We start from the raw sequence: 27,714 nt of genomic DNA on the forward strand, positions 1-27,714 counted from the left end.
TATTTATGATGTCTTTAAGGTATTTTAAGGACATTTTTCTAATTTATTCTATTGCTGAATAAATAAATTAGGACAATAACATTTCAGGAAAGACTATGATAAAAATCTGGTATTTATCACATCCTAAGAAGATATGGATTTGAGCTGTGTATTTATTAAAATAAAATTTATTTCTTAGGTGTTAATAGTCTTTAGTTTTTAGAAGCTAAATTGTAGTTTCCTATGATAATCTTACTCCTTATTATATAACAATAATTCTTAACGTAAGTACCACCTTGCTGAAAATGCAAATTTCCAAACCCACCCAGACCTACTGAAGCAGAAGCTCCAGGAGTGGAACCCAGTGACCTGCTTCAACAAGCCTTCCAGGAGATTCTATTTACCCTAAAGTTGGAGAATTACTGCTGTAAAGTAAAAAAATTCATTAAGCTAAATGTATTTATATCCTATTGTTTCAATACTGAGAATAACTAGAATTGACAAGCCTGTAAGCAACACTTATGTTTATGCAGGTAAGATTCAGAAAGGTTTTTCTTCCAGAAACAGAACCAAAAGACTAAAAACAAATTACTTAAAAGCTAAAAGTTTCATTGCAATGTTGTTTGATCACTAAATACCCTATTTGCCACTACTCGGAGAAAAATATAATCTTTCCAAATGCCTAAAAATATCATTTCTCTAATGAAACTACAATCAACTGTCTGTGATCCTAAACAAATTTCATAAGGACCAAATAAAAATTAATATAGCCATATTCCATATCCATCTGTATCTGTGGCACAGAACTCAACTTGTTTACAACTAGATAGGTTGACTTAATACCCAAACTAGCACTTGTTCCCAAATTCTCTATGTTCATGAATGCAAGCAGCATCCTCCCCAGACCTAAAAGACTAACAATACCTAGAGGCCCATACAGGTCTATGTACCTTTATATAGCAAATGCCTATGTCAGATTATGGAAAATAATTGGCACACAAATGTTTACTGGATTAATTAATGTGGAAGGCAAGAGATTCTATCTGCTCGTCTCCCTTATCAATCACCGATAAATACTGATTTTCCCTCCAACATAACTACTGATTATATTCTTTCATTTCCACTCTCAAAGTCACCAACCTCACCCTGATCTTGCCCCCACTTCAGCTCTCCCCTCCTCTAATTTCACTCTCCCTGCTTCCCATATTCTGGGGATCCAGTATCGTATCAATGTTAACTAAAATAGTGCATCAGGCCCGGCACAGCAATTCACACCTGTAATCCCAGCACTTTGGGAGGCTGAGGCGGGCTGATCACCTGCAGTCAGGAGTTCGAGACCAGCCTGGGCAACAGGGCAAGACCCCCATCTCTAAAAAAAAAAAAATACAAAAATTAGCAGGATGTGCTGGCGTATGCCTGTAATCCAGGTACTTGGGAGGCTGAGGCAGCAGAGTTACTTGAACTCGGGAGGAGGAGGCTGCAGTGAGCCAAGACTGCACCACTTGCACTCCAGCCTGAAACCCTGTCTCAAAATAACATAACGTAAAGTAAGGTAAGTAACATAACATAAAGAAACGTAATGTAACATAACGTAACATAACGTGTATCATGTCATTATTCTGCTCCAAAAACCTAAACAGGTACCAAATACCTAAAATGTCATTTCACTTCTAACTTTCAAACTTTTTCACTTACATTGCCTCATTTGAGTCTCATAAATACCCAAACCAAAGTGTAAAGGTAATTTCAAAGTGTCTTACTACTCCTAGAAAACCGTAAGTAACTTGACACTGACAATGTAAATTTACAAAGGCTTACATGGACTGTGAACAATAACAAATGATAACACTGGCACTAGAGTAAAACAACAAACATCAGAGTACTGGATGGGGGTGAGAATGGAACAGGGAATGTCTGTCTGGCACCCTCCCTGCAGGCATAGAGCTAAACAATAACACTACCAAGGTGGCCTTGCTCAATCAGCACAAGGAGTTACAGGATGGGAGAAAAGGACTAGAGAAACTTTCTAAAGGCATGAGGCTCCTATCAGTTTACCCAGAATATTCCAACAAGAATGAAAGAACATTTAAAAAGTTGTTTCTTTAATAGAGGTATTCTATGTTCGAGAAAATGTGAATACCAAACAAGTTACCTGAGCTCCCATTTATGTTGCACTTTCAAATAAAGAGCTAAGATGACAAATTTTTACCAAGAAATGTGCAATTATAAATCACCATTTTAGGTTGTTAATTGTTCCATATTATAAAATACCCGGGCTATGTTAAGAGCGCGGAGCTATGAAATCAGATATCCTGTTCTGAGCAAGTTACTTAACATCACTAAGCCTCAGATTCTACTCCTGTAAAACGGGTATAACAAGAATATTTTGAAATTTTAATTTGTTCTTTTCAATATATTTTAAATGCTCAGCACAACATCTAGTACACTGTAATCAATAATATGCCTAGCGTTTCTTAAGAAAGACTGTTTTGCTTGGAGATATGTTCTATTTTTTCCAATCAAAACGGTAATTGCAAATGATAGCGATTTTTTGCACTCGATGTCCTTATTTGCCATAATTAAGACATTGCCCCAAATTAACTGAACATATTATTATTATATGAAATCTCAAAATCTAAGAATGACTCATTTAGGTGACTGGGAAAGGGTTATATGTAAAGATTTGATAGATAATCTGAAGATGAAGAATGTATACCATCATAAGCAATTGTATGGCCATGATTTAAAAGCCAGTAGGAAAAAAGGAAATTCAAATGTATTGGACACACAAATTTAAATAATTCTTTTCTATACAAAAGGACAGAGTACAGTTTCCAAAAATCTTAATATAAAAATAAGCATTCAAAATATTTTGCTTGTATAAATCGTGTTGTATTTTACTAAACTACATATTAAAAACTACAAAATGCCCACTACGTATTAGTCATGCTTCCAAAGAGCTATGTGAAACAGGGTTTTTAAAAATTCGTAATATTCCCACCTCAAAACTAGAAGATTCTGTCAGGAAAACTACTTGCGAAACATGGATTCATTTTTTAAAAATCAACTTTATGAGGGCTTACTTTAGATAGAATAAGACATCCACCCACATTTTAAATGCAGGGTTTGATGAGTTTTGACAAATAAAATCCATATAACCATCACAAAAATCAAGACATCCCAAAAAGTTCCCTAGGAACCCTTTGCAGTTAGTCCTCCCTACCAAACCCCCAAACCCCACCCTGGGCAATCTGAACCCTACAGATCACTACAGCTTTATCACCATTCTTGAAATGAGGTACCTATTTGGGGAGAGTTCACATCTTAACATTTTTTGAGTCATCTAAACCATAAACATCATGACATTTCTGAATGTATTTAGATCTTTTTAAGTTTCTCTCAGTAAAGTTCTGTAGTTTTCAGTGTAATGGTCTCACACATAGTTTGACACCTTTATCCCTAAGTACTTCATAATTTTTAATGAACCAGTAATACTTTAAATTTTTTGTCATAATAATTGATAATATACAGAAACACAACTGACTTTGATATCTTGATCTTGTATCCTACAGTCTTGCTAAATTCTTTAGTATTTGTACATACACAGTTTTCTTACTCTCAAATTTATATGCTATTTATTTATTAGAGATAGAGTCTTACTCTGTCACCCAGGCTGGAGTGCAGTGGTGCAATCGGCTCACTGCAATCCCCACCTCCCAGGTTCAAGCAATTTTCCTGCCTCAGCTTCCCTAGCTAGGATTACAGGCGCACACCACCACGCCCAGCTAATTTTTATATTTTTAGTAGACACGGGGTTTCACCAAGTTGGCCAGGCTGGTCTCGAACTCCTAACCTCAGGTAATGCGCTCACCTTGGCCTTCCAAAGTGCTGGGATTACAGGCATGAGCGACCGTGCCTGGCCTGCCGTATATTTATTTTATTTATTTGTATTTTTTACAGCTTTACTGAACTAGCCGGGATTTTCTGTCTGCAAAATGTTGAATAGAATCAATGAGACTGGGCATCCTTGCCTTGTTCTTGATATTAAGGGAAAGGCATTATCTTACACTATCGAGTATAATAATGCTAGCTGTAGTTTCATACCTTTATCAGGTTGAAAATGTTCCCTTCTATTCCTAGTTGGCTAACAATTTTATCACAAAAGGAGTTGAATTCTTTCAAATGCCTTCTCCAGATCTCTTAAGATGAACAGATTTTATTTTGTATTCTGTTACACTGATTTTCAAATGTAAGCACTTTGTAGAAACCCTACTTGGTCATGACACATGTACCATGATTTTTTTTCTCACTCTTCATACATGTGTGTATGTGTGTGTGTGTGTGTATATATATATTCAATTATATATATTCAATTATATATATATATAATATATATATTATATATATAATATATAATTGAATGTGATTTTTTTTTTTTAGTTTAGAGATCACTAGTTATAAGAGAGATATGACAATCATTTGAAAGATTTCAGAACTTCATTATTTCAGAAATAATGAAAGCATTATTTCCACGATGAGAGATTTCAGTGGGATGGGCAGGTTCATGTTGATGCCATTTCAGTGACGATTGATTTCAGTCTACGTACTTTCCAAGATGTCTAAATAAGAAAAAATCCTTGTTGCTAGGCACAGTGGCAAGTACCTGTAGTCTCAGCTACTGAGGAGACTGAGGTGGGGTAAGATCACTTGAGGAAGAGTTTGAGACCAGCCTGGGCAACATACCAAGACCCCGTTCTCTAATAAAAATTATTAATACATAATCTCTATCATTTAGAATTACTTTAGTGCCTCCATATTTTGGGAGTACAACTTTATCTCCAACTTTCATGCTCACTGGTTGAATCTCTCCATTCTTTCCTTCAGAGCCCAATCCAACAGCTACCAACTATTGCTTACAATACTTTTCCTTGAGATTTTTCTGGAAGCATAATGCCTGTGGTTTTAGCTGTACTCTTTTCAACCAACATTCAAACAGCAGAAGAAACTTACTAAATGCTTGTCCTGCCACGATTTCCACCGCTGCAGCTTATACTCTGTTCTCACACTGCTACCACAAGGAAAAACCCGACTTTAATATCTTGCTTAACATTTTTATGTCAATATTCATGAAAGATAATAATCTGTAGTTTTCTTTAGCTGCAGTAGCGTAATACTGGCATCCTAAGAGGAAGTGGAAAGTGTTCCCACTTCCTTTATATTCTGCACAGTCTGTGTAGGATTGGTATTATTTACTCCTTATATGTCTGATAGACTTCATCAATAAAGCCATATGGGACCATACTTTTCAATAACTAATATGACTTTTTAAAACAGCTATATGGGCCGGGCGCGGTGGCTCAAGCCTGTAATCCCAGCACTTTGGGAGGCCGAGACGGGCGGATCACGAGGTCAGGAGATCGAGACCATCCTGGCTAACACGGTGAAACCCCGTCTCTACTAAAAAATACAAAAAACTAGCCGGGCGAGGTGGCGGGCGCCTGTAGTCCCAGCTACTCGGGAGGCTGAGGCAGGAGAATGGCGTAAACCCGGGAGGCGGAGCTTGCAGTGAGCTGAGATCCGGCCACTGCACTCCAGCCTGGGCGACAGAGCGAGACTCCGTCTCAAAAAAAAAAAAAAAAAAAAAAAAAAACAGCTATATGGCTTTCTGAGTTTTCGATTCCTTTTGCTTCAGTTTGATAATTTGTGTCTTTCAAAGAATTTGTCCACTTCATCTAAAGAATGAAATTAGCTTAAAATTTCATAATATTCACTTAATCTACTTAGTCTGCTAAGGCTACCATACAAAATACCACAGACTGGGTGGCTTAAACAAGAAAAATTTGTGGAGGTTAAAAGCCCAAGATCAAGGGTTTCTGGTGAGGGCTCTTCCTGTCTTACAAACAGCTGCCTATTTGCTGGCTGACTTTTCACAGTGTCCTCATACAGCCAGAAGAGAGGACGTGCAAGCAAGCTCTCTAGTGTCTCTAAGGACTCTAATCCCCTCATGAGGATGCCACCCACCTTCATGATGTAATCTAAACATTATTTCCCAAAGGTCCCAGCTCTAAATACCATCACATAGCGAGTTAGGGCTTCAACATACCAATTCTGGGAGGTTATAAACATTCAGTCAATAATAACATCCTTCTAATGACTGTAGAATCATTTGGCAATTTGTATCTTTTATTTTTTTAAGTCTACTTAGATGTATTATTATTAATTTTATTTACCACATAAACAACTACTGGTTTCATTAATTTTTCTCTACTGTTTTCTGTCACTGACTTTTGCTTTCATCTTTAATATTTCCTCTTTTCTATCTACTTGTAGGGTTTAACATGTTCTTTTTTTTTTTTTTTTTTTTTTTTTTTTTTTTTTTTTTTTGAGATGGAGTCTTGCTCTGCCGCCCAGGCTGGAGTGCAGTGGCCGGCTCTCAGGTCACTGCAAGCTCCGCCTCCCGGGTTCACGCCATTCTCCTGTCTCAGCCTCCCGAGTAGCTGGGACTACAGGCGCCCGCCTCGTCGCCCAGCTAGTTTTTTGTATTTTTTTAGTAGAGACGGGGTTTCACCGTATTAGCCAGGATGGTCTCGATCTCCTGACCTCGTGATCCGCCCGTCTCGGCCTCCCAAAGTGCTGGGATTACAGGCTTGAGCCACCGCGCCCGGCCCGGGTTTAACATGTTCTTTTTCTTCTAGTTATAGCTGGAAGCGTAGATGATTCACTTTAGACATTTTTTCTTTTCTAATATAAACATTTAAAACTATGTATTTCCTTGTAAGAACAACTCTAGTGGAACCCCACAAATTTCATTAAGGTTTCATTTTATTTCTCTTCAAAATACCTTCTAATATCCCTTGTGACAACTTCTTTGATCAATGGGTTATGTTTTTCTTTTTTCTTTTCTTTTTCTTTTTTTACTATTTGGTAAATGTTCCCCCCAAATTTTTGAAGATCTTGCTTTTCTGATTTCTAATAGAATTCTAATGAAGTCAGATAATTTACATGATTTTAATCACTGTTTAAAGAACTAAACTTATTTTAGGACCCAGAATACAGCCTGCCTATCTTGGTGATATGGTTTGGCTGTGTCCCCACCCAAATCTCATCTCAAATTGTAATCCCATAATCCTGATGTTGTCTAGGTAGGGACCTGGTGGGAGGTGATTGGATCATGGGGGTGGTTTCCCCCATGCTGTTCTTGTGCTGGTGAGGGAGTTCTCACAAGATCTGATGGTTGTATAAGTGTGTGAGAGTTTCTCTTTCACACTCCCTCTAACCTGCCACCATGTGAGACTTGCCTGCTTCCCATTCTACCATAATTGCAAATTTCCTGAGGCCTTGCCTGCCATGGGAAACTATGAGTCAACTAAACCTCTTTTCTTTATAAATTATCCAATCTCAGCAGTTCTTTATAGCACTGGGAGAACAGACTAATACAGTAAATTGGTATTGGTACAATGGGATACTGCTATAAAGATACCTGAAAATATGAAAGTGACTTTGGAACTGGTAACGGGCAGAGGTTGGAACAGTTTGGAGGGATCAGAAGACAGGAAGATGTGGGAAACTTTGGAACTTCCTAGAGAATTGTTGAGCAAAATGCTGAGCAAAATGCTGACAGTGATATGGACAACAAAGTCCAGGCTGAGGTGGTCTCGGATAGAGATGAGGAACTCACTGGGAATTGGAACCAAGGATACTCTTGCAATGCTTTAGCAAAGAGACTGGTGGCATTTTGCCCCACCCTAGAGATCTGTGGAACTCGGAACTTAAGAGAGATGATTTAGGGTATCTGGCAGAAGAAATTTCTGAATAGCAAAGTGTTCAACAGGTGGTAGAGCATAAAGGGTTGGAAAATTTGCAGCCTGACCATGTGGTAGAAAAGAAAAACCCATTTTCTGGGGAGAAATTCAAGTTGGCTGCAGAAATTTGCATAAGTAATCAGTAGTCAAAAGTAGTCAAATGTTAATCACCAAGACAATATGGAAAATGTCTCCAGGGCATGTCAGAGATCTTCACAGCATCCCCTCCCATCACAGGCCTGGAGGCCTAGGAGGAAACAATGGTTTCACAGGCTGGCCTGGGCCCTGCTGCTCTGTGCATCTTTGGAACTTGGTGCCCTGCATTCCAGCTGCTCTAGCTCCAGTAGTGGCTAAAAAGGACCAAGGTACAGCTCAACCGTTGCTTCAGAGGGTGCAAGCCCCAAGCTTTGGTAGCTTCCACATGGTGTTGGGTCTGCAGGTGAGCAGAAGACAAGAGTTGAGCTTTGGGAACCTCCCAGATTTCAGAGGATGTATGGAAATACCTGGATGCCCAGGCAGAATTCTGCTGCAGGGGTGGAGCCCTCATGGAGACATTCTACTAGGGCAGTGCAGAAGGGAAATGTGGGGTTGAAGCCCAAACATACAGTCCCTGCTGAGGCACTGTGCCTAGTGGAGCTGTGAGAAGAGGGCCACTGTCCTCCAGATCTCAGAATGGTAGATCCATTGACGACTTGCATCATGCGCTTGGAAAAGCCACAGGTACTCAACACCAGCCGCTGGCACTCAACACAGCCACGGGGCTGAATCCTGCAAAGCCACAGGGGTGGAGCTGCCCAAGGCCTTGGAAGCCTATTCTTTGCAAAAGGATGCCCTAGATGTGAGATGTGGGGTCAAAGGAGATTATTTTGGAGCCTTAAGATTTAATGACTGGCTAGACATGGTGGCTCATGCCTATAATCTCAGCACTTGGGAAAGCCGAGGCAGGCAGATCACTTGAGGCCAGGAGTTCGAGACCAGCCTGGCCAACATGACAAAACCCCATGTCTGCTAATAGTACAAAAATTAGCCAAGCATGATGATGTGCACCTGTAGTCCCAACTACTCAGGAGGCTGAGGTGGGAGAACCACTTGAACCCAGGAGGTGTAGGCCGCAGTGCACCAAGATCATGCCACTGCATTCCAGCCTGGGAAACAGAGCGAGAATCCATCTCAGAAAACAAAACAAAAAACAATAAAAAAAAAAAAAAAAAAAAAAAAAACAAGATTTAATGACTGCCCCACTGAATTTTGGACCTGCTTGGGAGCCTATGGCCCTTTCGTTTTGGTCACTTTCTCCCATTTCGAATGAGAGCATTCATCCAATGCCTGTACCCCTGTTGTATCTCAGAACTAACTGACTTGCTTTTGATTTTATAGGCTTATAGGCAGAAGGGACTTGCCTTATCTCAGATTAGACTTTGGACTTGGACTTTTGGGTTAATGTTGGAATAATTATGACTTTGGGGGACTGCTGGAAGGCATGATTGGTTTTGAAACAGAAAAAGGATGTCAGATCTGGGAGGGGCCAGGGGCAAAATAATATGGTTTCACTCTGTGTTTCCACCAAATCTTATCTGGAATTGTAATCATCATGATTCCCATGTGTTGAGGGAGGGACCTGGTGGGATGTGGATAAATTATGGGGGTGGTTTCCCCCACGCTCTTCTTGTGATAGTGAGCGAGTTCTCACAAGATATGATGGTTATGTAAGCGTTTGGCAGTTCCTCCTTCACTCTCACTCACCTGTCGCCATGTAAGACTTTGCCTGCTTCCCCTTCTGCCATAATTATAAGTTTCCTGAGGTCTCCCCAGCCACAGGAACTGTGACACAATTAAGCATCTTTTCTTTTTTTTTTTTTTCTTTTTTTTTTGAGACGGAGTCTCGCTCTGTCGCCCAGGCTGGAGGGCAGTGGCCGGATCTCAGCTCACTGCAAGCTCCGCCTCCCGGGTTTATGCCATTCTCCTGCCTCAGCCTCCCGAGTAGCTGGGACTACAGGCGCCCGCCACCTCGCCCGGCTAGTTTTTTTTGTATTTTTTTGGTAGAGACGGGGTTTCACCGTGTTAGCTAGGATGGTCTCGATCTCCTGACCTCGTGATCCGCCCATCTCGGCCTCCCAAAGTGCTGGGATTACAGGCTTGAGCCACCGCGCCCAGCCAAGCCTCTTTTCTTTATAATTAGCAGTCTCAGACAGTTCTTTACAGCAGTGTGAGAAAGGACTAATACAACTGGTGACTACTTTATATGAACTTGAAAATAAAGTGCATTATTCTGGTATTGGGAAGACTGTTCTACATTGTCAATTAGATCAAGCTGGTTTAAAATGTCTGTATTAGGGATCTACCAACTTTCTCTTAAACAGGCACATAAATATTTCAGACGTTGTGAGCCACAGGATCTCTGTCAGAACTACTCAACTGTGCAGTTACGGCATGAAAACAGCTATAAACAAATCATATAACTGTGTTCAAATACAATTTTATGTATGGATACAGAAATTTGAATTTCACAAAAGTTTTGTGTGTCATTTAATCTTATCCTTTAGTATTTTTCACCATTTAAAATTTTAAAAACCACTCTTAGCTAATGGGAAATTTAAAAGTGGTCAATGCAATGGATTTGGCCCACAGGTAAGAACTTGCTGATCCCTGTTCTATACTTTTACTGATTTTCTGTCTACTATACTATCAATTACTGAGAGAGGAGTGCTATCTCTAAATATACTTGAAGATTTATCTATTTCTCTTTCATTCTATTAGTTTTCACTTTACGTATTTTGCAACTATGTAATTAAACAGATCTATATTTAGATTATGTTTACTCAATAAATTGACCTCTTCATCATTATGAAATCTCTCTCTTTATCCCTGGTAATATTCTTTTGCCCAAAGTCAATTTTTCCTGATATTAGTATAGCTAGCTACTCCAACATTTTTATGATTAATGTTTGCATATATTTTCTTTCCCAATCTTTGGCTTTCTACCTGAGATTTCATATTTAAAATGGGTTTCTTATGCACATCAAATAACTCGGTCTTCCTTTCATCTAAACAATCTGCCTTTTAATCGATTTTTTATCCCATTCCCACTTCATATAATTATTAACATGGTTGGGTTTAGAAGTCCACCATCTTGTTATTTTTTCTATTTGTCCCATTTATTATTTCCTTTTTCCCTAGCTTCCATTGGATTTTATTTTTTGGTATTCTATTTCATTTACATTATATGCTATCCCTTTTTATTTTTATTTTTTTTAAGTGATTGCTCTGGAGTAGACAATATACATCTTTATCACAGACTACCTTCAAATAATATTAAAACACCTCAGTACACTGTAAGAACCTTCCAAAGTATATGTCTCTTTCCCTCAAGCTATCCTTTGTGGTACACTGTTGTGTATTTTGCTTTTCCCATGTCATAACCCCCAAAAATATATTATCTTGCTTTAAATAGTCAATAATCTTTTAAATTAACAACAAAAAGGAGGGAAAAGTCATATATCCACATATTTATCATGTTGTATAAAACCCAGGTTTCTAACTGGTATCATTTTCCTCATGATATTTCCCTTACCATTTTATGAAATGGAAGTCTGCTGCTAACAAATGCTCTCGGCTCTTGTGTGCCTGAAAGAAGATTTTAACTTCATTTCTAAATTTCATATAGAATTCCAGTTTTTTTTTTTTTTTCCAGCACTCTAATGATGTTTCATTGTCTTCTGGCTTGCACCGTATCAGGTAAGAAATCTCTCTCCTCATTCTAATCTTTGTTCTTTTGAAGGAAAAGTGGTTCCCCCAACCTCCGCCAATCCCCACCCCTGCCTGCTCTGGCTACTTTTAAGATTTACTCTGCATTCCTGGTTTCCAGCAATTTAATTATGATAAGCCTGGGTGTGGTTTCCGTTGTGTTTATCCTGCTTAAGGTTCACTGAACTTCTTGATAAGAAGGTTTATGTTTTCCAACACATATGGAAAATTTGGGATAATTTCTTGAGATGTATTTCTGCTCTCTGCCCCAAACATTTTTTTCCGCAACTTCAGTATACATATGGACGTTTAGACTGCTTGATTTTGTCCAGAGGTTACTTAGGCTCTGTTCACTTCTTTTCCAGTTTTTTTTCTTTTGTTTTGATTTTTGAGACAGAGTCTTGCTTTTCTGCCCAGGATGGAGTGAAGTGGTACGATCTCAGCTCACTCTAACCTTCGCCCCTGGGGTTCAAGCAATTCTCCTGCCTCAGTAGAATTCAAGCAATTCTCCTCCTCAAGTAGCTGAGATTGCCGGTGCACGCCACCACGCCCAGCTAATTTTTATATTTTTAGTAGAGAAGGAGTTTCGCCATGTTGGTCAGGATGGTCTCAAACTCCTGACCTCAGGTGATCCACCCGCCTTGACCTCCCAAAGTGCAAGGATTACAGGGGTAAGCCACCACACCCAGTCTTCAGTTTTTTCTGTCTGTGTGCTTTAGTTTCATTTGCTATCTTCAAATTCACTGATGTTTTCTTCTGTAGAATGTAACATGCTACGAATGCCATTATGTATTTTTTTCAGGTGTCTTATTTTTAACCTCTGTAAGTTCTATTTGATTTTTTCTCCTTCCTATGCTCGTATTTTCCTTTAAATACTTGAACATATTTTTAGTAACTGTTTCAAAGTGCACAGCTGATAATTCCATCATCTCTGTAATTTTCTAGGTTTGTTTCTGTTGATTGATTTTTCACTTGTTTGTGGGTCACATTTTTGTGGTTCCTAACATGTCTGGCAATTGGATGTTCCACATTATGAGCACCAGAATTTGTTATTCTGTTGTTTTGTTATATTTGTTATTTCTTCTAAAGTGTTAGACTTCATTTTTAGAAAAATATAAGTTACTTTCAGATCAGCTACACTGTTTTGGAGCTTGTTTTTAAGTTTCATTAGGGTGGATTTGAATTCGCCTTCATGCTGGAGCTAATTCAGTCCTACTGTCAAGGCATGTCTCCTCTGGTGTCAGGTGCCTTAAGTGTGCTTCAAGTATTCAACAAGGACTCTCTACTGTAGTTGGCTATCACTCAAATCTCTCTCCCAGTCCTGTGTGAGTCCTGGAAAGTTAAGCTTATAGCTCTCTGGTTGTTCTCTGCCTGACCTCACAGGCATATGTGCTGTGCATATGTGGCTTAATAATATTCAACAACAGATTCAAAGGTATTATTTCCGAAGCACTTTTTCTACATAGGCCCTTCTCTCTCATACTCCACTCCCATACCTCCCAGGTGACTCAACCTTCCCAAACTTCAATCTCTCTCTTCAACTCAGCAATTGTACCATGTCTGCTTGGTTCCCCCAACTCCCATAGTCTAGAAAGAAAGCCAGGGTGACAACAGGGTTACCTCAATTGTTTCCCTTCTGAGACCACAATCCTGTTGTACTTGTTGCCCAATGTCTAAAAACAACTGACAGTAAATCCAGTCCCAGTTACTCTATCATGGTTGAGTGTAAAAATCTACAGATCTTTCACAAATTAGAAAAATTAAATCACAAAATTTATATGGGTGAGCATTAAGACTGCAGGTGAGTTTTCTTTAAACTTATTAATTCTTAGAGCAGCTTTAAGGTATTGCTTATTTGATGGATTTAAGAATTATTTATCAAGTATGGAGATCAGCGTTCACAATTCTTCACATGCCTTTATTTAAAGCAATTTGAATGCATTTCTTGCTATGAAAAGCCAAGTACTCAAATTAACTGATCAGAGAAACTAGTGCTTATTATTAAATCATAGCATTCAATACCAGTGGCAGAGAATGCAAATTTGTTTTCCAATATTTGTTTTCTACGTAAAACCACCTATTTTTAGCTAAGCACATGCCTGTCAGAAAAAAGAACTACATTCTTAGCTTCCTAAGTAGCTAGGTGTGGCTCCGAAACAGGATGTAAACAACAATGACACGTGCTGCTTTTCCCTTAAGTGTCTTCATAAGGAGGGGGTATGTTCTTTTCTCTTTACTTTGCACGAGTTCCAATAACTTCTAGGATCATTTGCTAAATCTGAAAATAGACACCATTTACCTTGGAGCACTGACTACTTCAGAACTTGTTGAATGTGATGAAAACAAATTTCTGTCTTCTATATTGCTTATACCATCAATGTAGCCAAATTTAATACTGAGTTCTTTAAAAATAGGTCATTAAAGTTTGATTTGATTAAAAAAGAAAACTAGCTATTTGCAAAGCAAAAGAGCATATTAACAGTTTATAAGTATTTTGGTAAACAAAAGTTCCAGGAGGCCAGGCGCCGTGGCTCACATCTATAATCCCAACACTTTGGAAGGCCGAGACAGGAGAATTGTATGAGCCCAGAAGTTTGCGGCCAACCTGGGGAACACAGGGAGACCCAGACTCTACAAAAAAAAATTTAAAAATTAGCTGGATGTGATGGCATGTGCCCATGGTCCCAGCTACTTGAGAGGCTGGGGTGGGAGGAACTCTTGAACCTGGGAGGTCGAGGCTATAGTGAGCTGTGATTACGTGATTATGTGATTACATCTACACACATATAATACTTACTGTTTGTGTGTATATATACACATATATATATAAATACAAATTATTCAGTTTGTTAGCAGTGGTTTCCTGCTTAGGAATATTATTAACCCATATCATCTTTATTTGTAAATCAATTAGATTTCTTTAACATTCAGCTTCATAAGACTTCAATAATTATATATACAATGGTTTCAAAAGAAGAGACTTCTTAATCTGAGAAAAAAATGTTAACATTAATCAATTTGCAGATGATTGAAGTACATTTCTAATAAGATGCAAAAAATGGTAGCCATTAAGTGAAAAACATGAAGTATACTACATGAAAAAGTCTGTTTAACAAAAGCCGCCATTAAGTATAAATTTGTAAATTATAGTGTCAGAGGGCATCTGCATACATGTATAACAAAGTATTCATATTCAGAATATATAAAAAAACAAGTTAAAAAGGCAAACAACCCAATAGAAAAACAGGCAAAAGATCAGAGTAGCCACTTCATTTAAAAGTATCCAAATGATCAGTAAGCGTATGAAAATATAGTCAATTTCATTAATATTTATGCAAACAAAAGTCACAATGAACTATCAATATATGCTTACCAGAACAACTAAAATTAAAAATACTCAATATCGGCCAAGCATGGTGGCTCACACCTGTATTACCAGCACTTTGGGAAGCCAAGGTGGACAGATCACTTAAGGTCAAGAGTTCGAGACCAGGCTGGCCAACATGGTAAAACCCTGTCTCTACCGAACATATAAAAATTAGCCAGGTGTAGTGGCACGTGCCTGTAATCCCAGCTACTTAGGAGCCTGAGACATGTGGATCTCTTGAACCCAAGAGGCGGAGGTTGCAGTGAGCTGAGACCATGCCACTGCATTCTAGCCTGAGTGACAAAGTGAGACCATCTTAAAAAAATATATATATATATATACACACACACACACACACACACACATACACAAACACACACAAAATTAAGTATTGGCAAAGTTCTGGAATAACTAAACTGACATAATTTCTGGTAAGAGTATAAAATCATTTTTGAAAATTAGTAGACTCTACTAAAGATAAGCACCTGCACATCCTAGGACCCAACAATTCCACTTCTAGACACATACTCAAGTAAAATGCACACATTTGTCCATGAAAAGATATGTCAAGAATATCCATAAATGTGGCCAGGTACAGTGGCTCACACCTATAATCCCAGTACTTTGGGAGGCTGAGGTGAACAGATCACCTGAGGCCAGGAGTTTGAGATCAGCCTGGTCAACATGGTAAAATCCCATTTCTACTAAAAATATAAAAATTAGCTGGACATGGTGGCAGGCGCCTGCAGTCCCAGCTACTCGGGAGGCTGAGGCAGGAAAATCACTTCAACCAAGGAGGCGGAGGTTGCAGTGAGCCAAGATCGTGCCATTGCACTCCAGACTGGGCGACAAGAGCAAAACTCTGTCTCCAAAAAACCAGAAAAGAAAAGATATACATGTTCATGGACTGGAAGACTTGAAATTGTTTAAATGTCTATAATATACAAAGTGATCTACAGGATCAATGCAATCCCTATCAAAATCCCAATGGCATTTTTGCAGAGGAAAAAAAAAAATCCTGACATTCATATAGAATCACAAAGGACCCCAAATAGCCAAAGCAAACTTAAGAAAAACAAAGCTGAAGGCCTCACATTTCCTAACTTCTATACATTACAAAGCAATAGTAATTCAAACAGTATGTTACTGACATAAAGACAAACATATAGACCAATGGAATAGACTAGAGAACCCAGAAATAAACTTTCACTTACATGTTCAAATGATCTTCAACAAAGATAGGAAATGTTTTCCATGATAGGAAAACAACAGTTTCTTCCACATATGGTGCTGGTAAAATGTATATCCACATTTATAAAGAATGAAATTGACCCTTACTTTACACCACATAAAAAAATATAACTCAAAATGAAATTAAAGGCCTAGACATAAGACCTGAAACTATAAAAGACATAGAAGAGACAAAGGTTCATGACAGTGGATTTGGCAAAGATTTCTTGGATATAACACCAAATGCACAAGCAACAAAAGAAAACATGAACAAATGGTGCTAATATCAAACTCAAAACCCTCTGCACAGCAAGGGAATAACAGAGTAAAAAGGCAATGAAAGAAATGGGAGAAAGAAATTGTAAACCACATATGTGATGGGGGGTTAATATTCAGAATACATAAAGAGCTACTACAACTCAACAACAATAAAAACAGCCCAATCATAAACTAGGAAAATTGAGTCTGGGGACAGGGCTTATCACAGAGGAAATTTTAAAATTAGTAAAACAAAACAAAAAATAGGTAAAGGACTAGAATAGATATTTCTCCGAAGAAGATATACGAATAGCCAACAAGCACAAGAAAAGATGTTCAGCATCACTAATCATCAAGGAAATACAAATCAAAACCACATATCAAGTCACATCTGTTAGGATGGCCATTATTTGAAAAAATGTAAAACCCAAAAAATAAGTATTGACAAGGATGTGGAAAAACTGAAACCCTTGTGTACTACTGGTGGGAATAATGGTGCAGCCACTATGAAGCACAGTATGATGATTCCTCAAAATAATAAAAAACAGAATTACCATATGATCCAGCAATCTCACTTCTGGTATAACCAGAAGAATTAAAAACAGGATCTCAAAGAGATATGTGCACACCATGTTCATTGCAGCATTACTCACAACAGCACAATAGCTAAGAGGTGGAAGCAACCTAAATGCCCATGGACAGATGAATGGTTAAATAAAATGTGGTAGATACATACAATTATTCACCCTACAAAAAAAGGGAAACCCTTTCATCTGCTGCAACAAATAAACCTTGAGGACACTATGCTAAGTGAAATAAGCCAATCACAAAAAGAAAAATGCTGCATGATTCCATTTATATGAGGTATCTAAAATAGCCAAACTCTTGGAAACAGAAAGCAGAATGGGCTAGAAAAGGAAGAGTTGTTGCTAAATGGATAGAGTTTCAGTTTTGTTAAGATGAAAAAATTCTAGCGATCTGTTGTACAACAATGTTCCTATAGTTAACATTACTACACTGTATACTCAAAAATGTACAAGATGGTAAATTTGGTATTTTTGACCAAAATGAGAGACAGAGCACACACAAGCAAACGCAATGAAACACATAAAAAGGGAATATTCATAGCAACACTATGTATAAAATGGAAATAATTCAAATGTCCATCAATAGAATAAAATACTATATAGAAATGAGAAGAATGAAAGGGGCAATACACAACAAGGGTTACTCTCACAAGCATAATGTTGAATGAAAGAAACCAGACAGGAAGGAGGATATACTATATTTATTGGCTTATTCATATAAAGTTCAAAAACACAAAAAACTAACATGATGTTAGAAGTCAGGCTAATGAATACACTTGGAAAGAGGAAATGAATGAAAAAGGAAAGAACGACTCCTGCGAGTATTAGCAATGTTCTATTTCTTGCTCTGGATGCTGATTATATGGTATATGTATTTCATGATGTTATGGTAACAGTAATACTAACCAATTATAGTACAAAAAGAAAGAAATATTTTATTAATATAGCTCTAAAAATTATAAACATACACAAAATACAGTATATATGTGGTTGCACGTATATGTGAGAGTGTCCCCTTCAATATCTCTATTCTCCTTCCCTTGTAAAGTTATAGAACTCCCTCAATTATGATTAGACAGGGAACACCAGAATAAAGACTAATTTCCTAGACCCTTCACACTCGCCCCCTTGAAGCTGATGTGTCGAGTGACGAAGTTCTAGCTAATAGAATGAGAAAAAAGTGCAACTTCTTGGTCTTGTCCCTATAAGGGACTCAGCCTCCACTTCTCATCTCTCACCCTTAGAGTGTAATTTTCATCATTACGGTCTAAGATGGATGAAAAAGTTCAGCTTCAACTGTCCTTGTTACCCTTCCTGTGGGTACGATGGAGAGAGAGTACTATTTTAGATCTTGAGAAGGTAGTCATGTTGAGGATAAAAGAACGACAAAAGAGAAAAAGTCTGGTCCCCAACACAATTCAAGAAACTAAGCGAGCCCGTAACTACTTACCTAGACTTCAGAAGAACTTACAAATAAACTTAAATCTGTATTTTTAGGTTTGTATTACAGTTCTATTAGCCATCTAACCTGCATTTGAATATAGCATATCGAAATAATACCCCATGACCAAGTTGGTTTATTCCAGGCATGCAAGGATGGGTCAACATCAGGAAATTGTATTTCACTACATCAAAAAATGAATGGAGACCAAATCTTACAATAAACAGAAGCACAAAAGATGATGGTAACATTTATAGCGATCGATAATAAAAACTAAGTAAAATAGAAAAAGAAGAAAATGATTAAAGTATGAAGAAGGATTATTATCAAAACCCGGCAAGGTACAGTGGCTCATGCCTGTAATCCTAGCACTTTAGGAGGCCGAGGAAGGAGAACTGATTGATCCCAGGAGTTTGAGACCAGCCTATGGGCAACATAGTAAGGCCCCGTCTCTACAGAAAACAAAAAATTAGCTGGGTATGGTGGCACACGCCTGTAGTCCCAGCTACTTGAGAGGCTGAGGTGAGAGGACTGCCTGAACCCAGGAGGTTGAGGCTACAGTGAGCCGTGTTTGGGACACTGGACTCCAGGCTAGGCAACAGACCAAGACCCTGTTTGAAAAACAAACCAAAACAAAAAAACCCAACCGCAAACATTATGTTAAAAGATTAAATAATAAAGTCACCTCCACTGCAATTAAAAACAAGACAAAGATAATCACAATTACCACTATTATTCAACTCATTTACAGAGGTTCCACTGAATATATAACAAGTTAACAAAATAATCCATTTTTTTATACTTGAAATTATCTGTATTTGAAGACACATCATTGAATAACTGCAAAATTCAAAAACTAATAAAAAATTACTAAGACATTTTAAAGTCAGTAGACACAAAATAAATATTCAAAAATCAACAGGTCTTCTCTGTACTCCAGTATCCCGTTAAAAATGAAAATAGGGGGCCGGGCGCGGTGGCTCAAGCCTGTAATCCCAGCACTTTGGGAGGCCGAGGCGGGCGGATCACGAGGTCAGGAGATCAAGACCACCCTGGCTAACACGGTGAAAGCCCGTCTCTACTAAAAAAATACAAAACACTAGCCGGGCGAGGTGGCGGGCGCCTGTAGTCCCAGCTACTCGGGAGGCTGAGGCAGGAGAATGGCGTAAACCCGGGAGGCGGAGTTTGCAGTGAGCTGAGATCTGGCCACTGCACTCCAGCCTGGGTGACAGAGCGAGACTCCTTCTCAAAAAAAAAAAAAAAAAAAGAAAAAAGAAAATAGGGAAAAAAAATTCCCACTCAATAAGAGCAAAAATACTAAATTACGTTTAGTTGTATATAACATTTGAAGTAATAGTTACTTAAGAAGTTAATCTCAGGCTCATGCCTGTAATTCCGGCACTTTGGGAAGCCAAGGCGGGTGGATTACTCGAGGTCAGAAGTTCGAGACCACCCTGGCCAACATAGTGAAACCCTGTCTCTACTAAAAATACAAAAATTAGTCCAGCATGGTGGCAGGCGCCTATAATCCCAGGTACTCGGAGGCCGAGTCAGGACAACCTCTTGAAACCAGGAAACGGTGGTTAGTGTAAGCAGACACTGCACCACTGCACTCCAGCCTGGGCGAGACAGAGCAAGACTCAGTCTCAAAAGAGAAAAAAGAAGAAGTTAATCTCTTGCTCACATGAAAAGTCTAAATGTAGGAATTCCAGATCTGGAATGGTGACAAAGTTATCAGGCTCTAGCTGTCTCTGTTACAGATGCCTGTCATTCCCATCATCATCTAAGAAGCAGGAACACCCACAGGCAATAAGATTGGAGGGGAAAAAAGGAAAAACAGTGTACCCATGCCGAGATGCCTTGAAAGTTTCATACTACACTTCCACTTATACCTTGTCAGGACTTAATTATATGACCACATCTAGCTATAAGGAAGAACGGAAAAGTAGTAGTTTCATCTGGGTAACAATGTGCCAGACAAAAATTGAGGATCTGTTGGAAAAAAAAAAAAAAACGAAAGAATAGCATTGGGGAACACAATAAACAATCTCTGTCATTAATTCCTAAGATTACATTTTAAAAGAAAAGTATATGATTTATATGGAAAAGTGTGGAACTTTTTCAAAATTGTCAATGGACATAAAATAGAACCTAAAAACACTGAATCATAGGTCATATTCCTAAACAGAAAGATAATACCACAAAATGATCGACATTTCACATTAACATATAACTCTAACATAATTCTTATCAGAATCCCTAAGATACTGTAGATAAAGGTTTGGGGAAGAAGGAATCTTTGTTTTAGAACCAGATCAAGCTTGTCCAACATGCAGTCTGTGCACAGCATGCAGCCCAGGACAGCTTTGAATGTGGCCCAACACAAATTCGTAAACTTTCTTAAAACGTTGTAAGATTGTTTTGTGATTTTTTTTAGCTCATCGGCTATCGTTAATGTTAGCATTATTTTATGTGTGGCCCAAGAGAATTCTTCTTTCAATGTGGCTCAGGGAAGCTAAAAGATTGGACGCCACTGAATTAGATGAAATTTAAAGTTCACATGGAAAAAGACATGTCCACATTAAGCTAAGAGAAGTTTTTAAAACAACACCTAAACAGAATTTTAGTGTTAGGTGACAGAATCAGATGTTAATTTTAATAACAACACCTAAATAGAATGACTGTTAAGTCCTAGTTTGCCTGAGGCTGTCACAATTTCATATCATTGTTCTACTATCCTGTATGCTTTAATGCCTTCATTTTTAAAAAGAATTATTATTAAGTTACATTAAAATAAGCTAGAATGAGCTTGGTAGATCTAGTTCTTTTCATTCTATCTCTATACTTGTTCACTTTCCTGAACATCTACGTTCCCATGGTCCCAAACACCATATAAATTCCTGATCTGGAAAGGGAGGTCCATTCATCCCTAACTCCCTACAACTCCAAAAACATCTGGATAAAGAAACCCTCCCTTCTCTGAAACTCTCCATGCCCATGGCTTCAGTTGTCAACTGTGTATGATACTACCAAATTTCTTTCGTGATGTTGAGACCAGGAACCCACTGCCTATCTGTCATTTCCATTTGAGTGTTCAACAGGAACCTCAAACTCAATATATACAAATCTGAACCTGCTGTGTTGTCCAACTCCGTTCTTCCTACATACGAATAGAAATGAATGGCACAAACCATTCATCACCATTCATCTATCCAATAATCCAAGTCCACATCCAAAACCTGGAAATCAATGATGAAATCCCTTATTCAAACATTCAATTAATCATCAATTATTATCAATTTTATCTTCTATAAGTTATTCAATTTTCTTCATCACACTACCATTGCCACAGTGCCAGTTACCATCCTTTATTAGGATTACAGCAATAGCCTCTTCACTGCTCACTCTTTCCAGTACTGCACTCCTTCAATTCACTTTACAGCCACTACATTTCAAGAACATTTATTTTTAAATCATGTGGTACCTTATGGTAGGTAAATTACTTCAATTTTTAGAACGTATTGTCTTATACTTTAATACTTCTATTCCAAGTCCATCACTCAAAACAATTGTTTTTTGCTTTTTGTTTTTGAGATGCAGTCTCACTCTGTCCCCTAGAGGCTGAGTGCAATGGCACATCTCGGCTCCCTGCAACCTCCACTTCCCAGGTTCAAGCAATCCTCCCTGCCTCAGCCTCCTGAGTAGCTGGGATTACAGGTTCCTGCCACCACGCCCAGCTAAGTTTTGTATTTTTAGTAGAGACAGGGCTTTGCCATGTTGGCCGGGCTGGTCTTGAACTCCCAACCTCAGGTGATCAGCCAGGCTTGGCCCCCCAAAGTGCTGGGGATTACAGGTGTAAGCCACCATGCCCAACCTCAACACAAGTTTTATATCTAGCTCTTTCACTCAATAGTTCTGGGCCACCAACATATTGACAGTCTTTTTATCAAAATTATGTAACACAAAGAACATCAATCAAAAAAAGAATCATCAAATTAGATCCAAACGAATCCTTAAAATTTCAGAGGTATAACTAGCGATTTTATCTATGTAAACAGTATATAGTACTTTACTGAAACAAATTTTAGAGTCTGTTATAAGCAGTGGCACTTCAACATAAGATAAGCAAAATAAGAACACTGTAAAAAAAATTTTGAAACCCATGGAAAGAAAACATTAAAAAAAAAAAAAAAAAAAAACTCACCATACACACCTGCAGAAGGAGTAGAACTATTCATGGTAAAAGGTCCGTTAATGATGCCAGAAGAAAGAAGCTCATCAGATCCCCGCTGAAAAGCAAAACCAATGTTTGGTTAATAAACCAAGTTTTAGATAATGGTCCATATTTACTACTAAAAGTATTAAAAGCTAATAATATTACTTCATCTTTGTACGAAGACATCAAAGGGGGAACTCCTCAAGAATCACAAAATCAAAAGGTTGGAAATGAACTGCATAGCAAGAAAAAATTACTGCAAATCCACAACTATATTGTTAGTTACTTAAAAAACACAACTGCCACCACAGAAATGGGGGCATAATCTTGAAATTCTTTCTAACCAAACCCTGGTTTCCAAAATGTAACATCTGAAACTGCCACACCATATTTAGGGGGTTGCATTATGACATTGTTTTTGCAGCATACATTTATATCCAAATAGTTTGTACAGTCCTCCCTAAGAATCCTGAGTTTTCAATACCAATGTATTTTTTTAAGTAGAAAATATAATTCATTTCCATATTGGCCAAATTCTTTATAATCAATAACTTTTTATCCATTAATCCTCAAAATGATCTTTAATACAGACTAGTTCTTAAGAAACTGTTTAAGTAATTTACTCTTTTTTTCAGGTAAGAGTTTTGATCAACTTCCAAAACCGAACTGGCAACACTAAAAAGTAAGTCAGAGAAGTCTTTTCATTGTAACGTAAGATCTATCACCAACATTTACAAGATTACTTTTAGGAAGGACAATAAATACTGTGTACAAAGTTAAAACCAACCTATTTTAAATAGTACTATCGGTTTAGCTTGGTCAATTTTTAAGAACAAGTGTTTTGATCCACTGGATAATAAAAATAATCCCCAAACAATCCTACAAATATTAGAACAGTAAGTGCTACAGCATATATTTAAGTGTAGCTGCCACTTCTGTAGGGAACAACTTCAGCCTTTGCTGAAGAAAGACAAACCACCAATATATCTACATAATAGAAATACAATTATTTAAACAAGTCCTGTATTAAACATCCAGAAATTACTCCCTTTGGATATTTCACCAGAAATTTATAGTAACATCCCGGAACAAGAAGAAGGGATTAAGTAAGCAGGATAAAAGAAAACTGAAAATCTCAACTCCCAGAAAAACCAAGATTAAGGCCTCACTTAAAGCACAGGTCTTCCTAATAAGAGCTGAGATGTAGATATTATCAGGTTACACATGATAATTAACAGATTTTGTGGTTTGCTGGCTATCTGCAGATAGAGAAAGATACATTTTCGCAGCTTTAAATGTATTAATAGTAAAAATTAAAACTTACTCAACATGATTTTTATATGAGGAATTTGGTTAAATGCATTACTAACAGATGTATCTTCCACACATATGAGATAGCATCAGTATGTTTCTATCTATACATCAAGTTAATATAATCTTAAAAACCACTTGAGGGTGGTCACTTTAGCTCTTCAGAGATTTGCAGTAATGTATTTTTTCAAATAACAAAAAGCACAAGTATAAAGCAAAAATACTGACAAGCTAGATAATATTAAAATTAACAATTTTATTTAACAAAAGACATCATTAGGAGAATAAACAGACAAGTCATGGAATAAGAAGATATCTGCAATACATAAAACCAACAAAGGGTTTATATCCAGAACGTATTAAGAAAAAGATAAAAGGAAAAACAAAACACTAGAACTCAGCAAGAAAAAGCCAAGATAACCAAAAAATGACAAGAGACTTGAACAGCCATCTCACAAAGTGGTGGACTATGTTACCGTTCCGGAGTATTTGTACCCTCTCCTTTTCCTGAACAAGAATTATTCACCCCCGACCATGGTCATGTGACTTGCAATGCCTCCAGTGGGAGGAGTATAACTCCCTCCCCCACTGACAATGAACACAATTTTGTAATATCCTTTGGGCAATGGAACATGAATGGACATGACCTATACTTAATCCAAACAGTAATTTCAAAGATACCAGTCATTTCTGCCAGTTTTTTCTCTTTCCCTCTGAAATAAGAGCATATCTCAGATAGGAGGTACTCTTTCAGCCTGATTCTCAGAATAACAAGTATAGCTCAGTAACAGCTACCACCATTGTAAGTGAATAAGAAATAAATGTTTTCTTAAACCACATATAAATGACTAATACCATATCCAATCAAACATAAGATATTTGACCACATCCTCATTGGTCATCAGGGAAATGCAAGTTAAAACCACCATGAAATACTATAATATTAAAAAGATTGACAATATGATGTTAGTAATAATGTGGAGTAACAAAAACTCTTACATGGGAGCTAAGTATAACTTAGTGGGAGTGTAAACTGGTACCACTTGGAAAACTGCCTGATCCAATCTACTAAAGCCAAATATATGAATATACTAGGATCCCTATATAGTCTACTCCGATGCATAAACCCCAAGATATCGCCTGCTTGTGTGCACCTAGACATGTCAGATTGTCTTCAGCAGCATTATTTGTACTCGTCAAACTGGAAACAACTAAATGCCATCAACTGTAGAATAGCTGAGTAAATGTTTGTAAATGCATGCAATGACTATACAACGAGAATGAACTACAGCTCCACATAACATAAACAAATCTCACAAACCTAAAAAGTCAGTCATGGCCGGGCGCAGTGGCTCACACCTGTAATCCCAGCATTTTGGGAGGCCGAGGTGGGCAGATCACAAGGTCAGGAGATCAAGACCATCCTGTCTAACATGGTGAAACCCCGTCTCTACTAAAAATACAAAAAATTAGCCGGGCCTGGTGGCGGGCGCCTGTAGTCCCAGCTACTCAGGAGGCTAAGGCAGGAGAATGGCATGAACCCAGAAGGCACATGTTGCAATGAGCCGAGGTCATGCCAATGCACTGCAGCCTGGACGACGAAGCGAGACTCCGTCTCAAAGAAAAAAAAAAAGTCAGTCACAAAGAATACATGCTATATTGTTGCATTTACATAGGGTACAAAAAGCTGGGCACAGTGGCTCACACCTGTATTCCCAGCACTTTGGGAGGAAAAGGAGGGAGGATCACTTAAGGTCAAGAGTTCAAGACCAACCTGGGAAACACAGGGAGACCCCATATCTTTTAAATAAAAATTTAAAAAAAAAAAAAAGATTATCAAAAGCAAAAGCACAAATGACAAAAAATAAACTGAACTGAACTTTGTCAAATACAACAACTTTTGTATTTCAAAGAACATCATTGAGAGAATAAAAAGACAACACGGAGAATGGAAGAAAGTATTTACAAATCACGTATCTCACAAGAAACTGGTACCTAGAACACCTAAGAACCCTTAAGCGCAACAATAAAAAAAGACAACCCACTGGATTTGAAAAGGTATTTCTCCAAAGAAGGCCAGTAAGTACATGAAAAGATGCTCAACCTAATTAGTCATTAAGGAAATGCAAATCAAAAGCCACTTCAAGGAAAAATTAAGACCATGATACTACCACTTAACTATCAGAACAGCTAAAATTAAAAGTTACAATATCAAATGCAGACCAGGATGTGGAAAAAATGGATCTCTCATACATTGCTGGGAGCAATGTAAAATGGTACAGACATTCTGGAAAGTAGTTTGGTGTTTTCTTAAAAAAAAAAAACTAAACATACACGTAGCAACCTCAAAAGAAAATATGCTCTACGATTTCACCTACAGTATTCTCAAAATGACAAAAATCATAGAGATGAGAAACAGATTAGCGGTTGCCAGGAGGTAAAGATGGTTGGGCGGAGGTGGTAGGTATGATTATATACGGCACCATAAGGAGATCTCTGTGGTGATGGATTAGTTCTGTATCTTGACTGTGATGGTAGTTATGTGACTCTACATATGCAATAAAATCAAATAGAACTATATACAGGCACTGTGCCAATACCAATGCTCCTGTTTTGATGGTGTACTATAATTACATAAGATGTGAACACTGGAGGAAACTTTGTGAGGGGCACACAGGGCCTTTCTGTAGTATCTTTACCACTTGCCATGCATCTCTAATTGTTTGAAAAGTTTAATAAAATTAAAATTAAAAAATAAAATATAGGATAACAGGTACTTCATTCTGAGCCAAGGGATTCCTACTGGCTTGAGAGTCTTGCTGTCTTAGAACAGTCATCACTAACACCTGTGTTCAACTCTGCCACAGCCCGCTGACACAGATCATTCTCAACACTGTGCCTCTGTACAACAGTGGTCCAGAAGGCATCCCTTCAAAGATAAGCAGAACAAAAAGAAAAGAAAGAAACATTACAAAAGATAGATAACATACACCAGAAACTACACAAATTTCAATTGACAGCAAATAGCTTTTTGTAAAATGAAAAAGAAAAAATTGACCTAATACCCTCTAAAACAAAACTATAAAGGGATACAACAGCTCAAGGGAAAGGCAAATAAGAAATCTAACAAAAGAGTTAAAGGAAAAATTGGTGAGAAAAAAGAAAAGGCAGTATCTTGAAAGTCAAACATTTGAGAAGTCAAAAGCACAAACACCTTTCTACCATCCAAACAAGTTACCTGCTGTGAGGAACCAACTCTTTTCATATTTTTGACATAAAAAAACTAGTAAGAAGAAATGTACAGGAAAGCACTTTCTTAGAAACACTTGAGATTACCAGAAAGGCACCTAGAGGAGGTGTTAAACTGTTAACACAGGCCCCAGATAAGGGCTAAGAATCCCAAAAGCTGACTTCTTTTTTTTTTTTTTTTTTTTTTTTTTTTTTTTTTTGAGACAAGGTCTTGCTCTGTCACCCAGGCTGGAGTACAGTGACACGATCTTAGCTCACTGCAACCTCCGCCTCCTGGGTTCCAATGATTCTCATGCCTCAGCCTCCTGAGCAGCTAGGATTACAGATGTCCACCACAACACCCAGATAATTTTTGTATTTTTAGTAGAGACGGGGTTTCACCGTGTTGGTCAGGCTGGTCTCGAACTCCTGACCTCAAGTGATCTGCCCACCTCGGCCTTCTAAAGTGCTAGGACTACAGGCGTGAGCCACCACGCATGGCCTGACTATATTCTTCTTAATGCACACATGCCATTTCAGTTTCAATTTGA

General features: G+C 37.9%; 1 protein-coding gene across 4 annotated transcripts in view; it reads right to left on the reverse strand.

Annotated features, from left to right (window-relative positions):
* Nucleotides 1-27,714, reverse strand: part of PTBP3 (polypyrimidine tract binding protein 3) — a 119,630-nt gene that overhangs the window by 58,663 nt on the left and 33,253 nt on the right. For 2 of the 4 annotated variants that reach the window (XM_010373344.2, XM_010373349.2), the window contains one exon: nucleotides 22,622-22,697. In XM_010373344.2, the coding sequence (XP_010371646.1) occupies nucleotides 22,622-22,646 (25 nt within the window). In that variant the 5' untranslated portion in view covers nucleotides 22,647-22,697. Of the gene's footprint in view, nucleotides 1-22,612; nucleotides 22,698-27,714 lie in introns of those variants that run through there. The other 2 variants (XM_010373338.2, XM_010373347.2) reach the window with 1 other exon arrangement.

The sequence above is a fragment of the Rhinopithecus roxellana genome, chromosome 16 (assembly GCF_007565055.1).
Source record: "Rhinopithecus roxellana isolate Shanxi Qingling chromosome 16, ASM756505v1, whole genome shotgun sequence".
NCBI lineage: Eukaryota > Metazoa > Chordata > Mammalia > Primates > Cercopithecidae > Rhinopithecus > Rhinopithecus roxellana.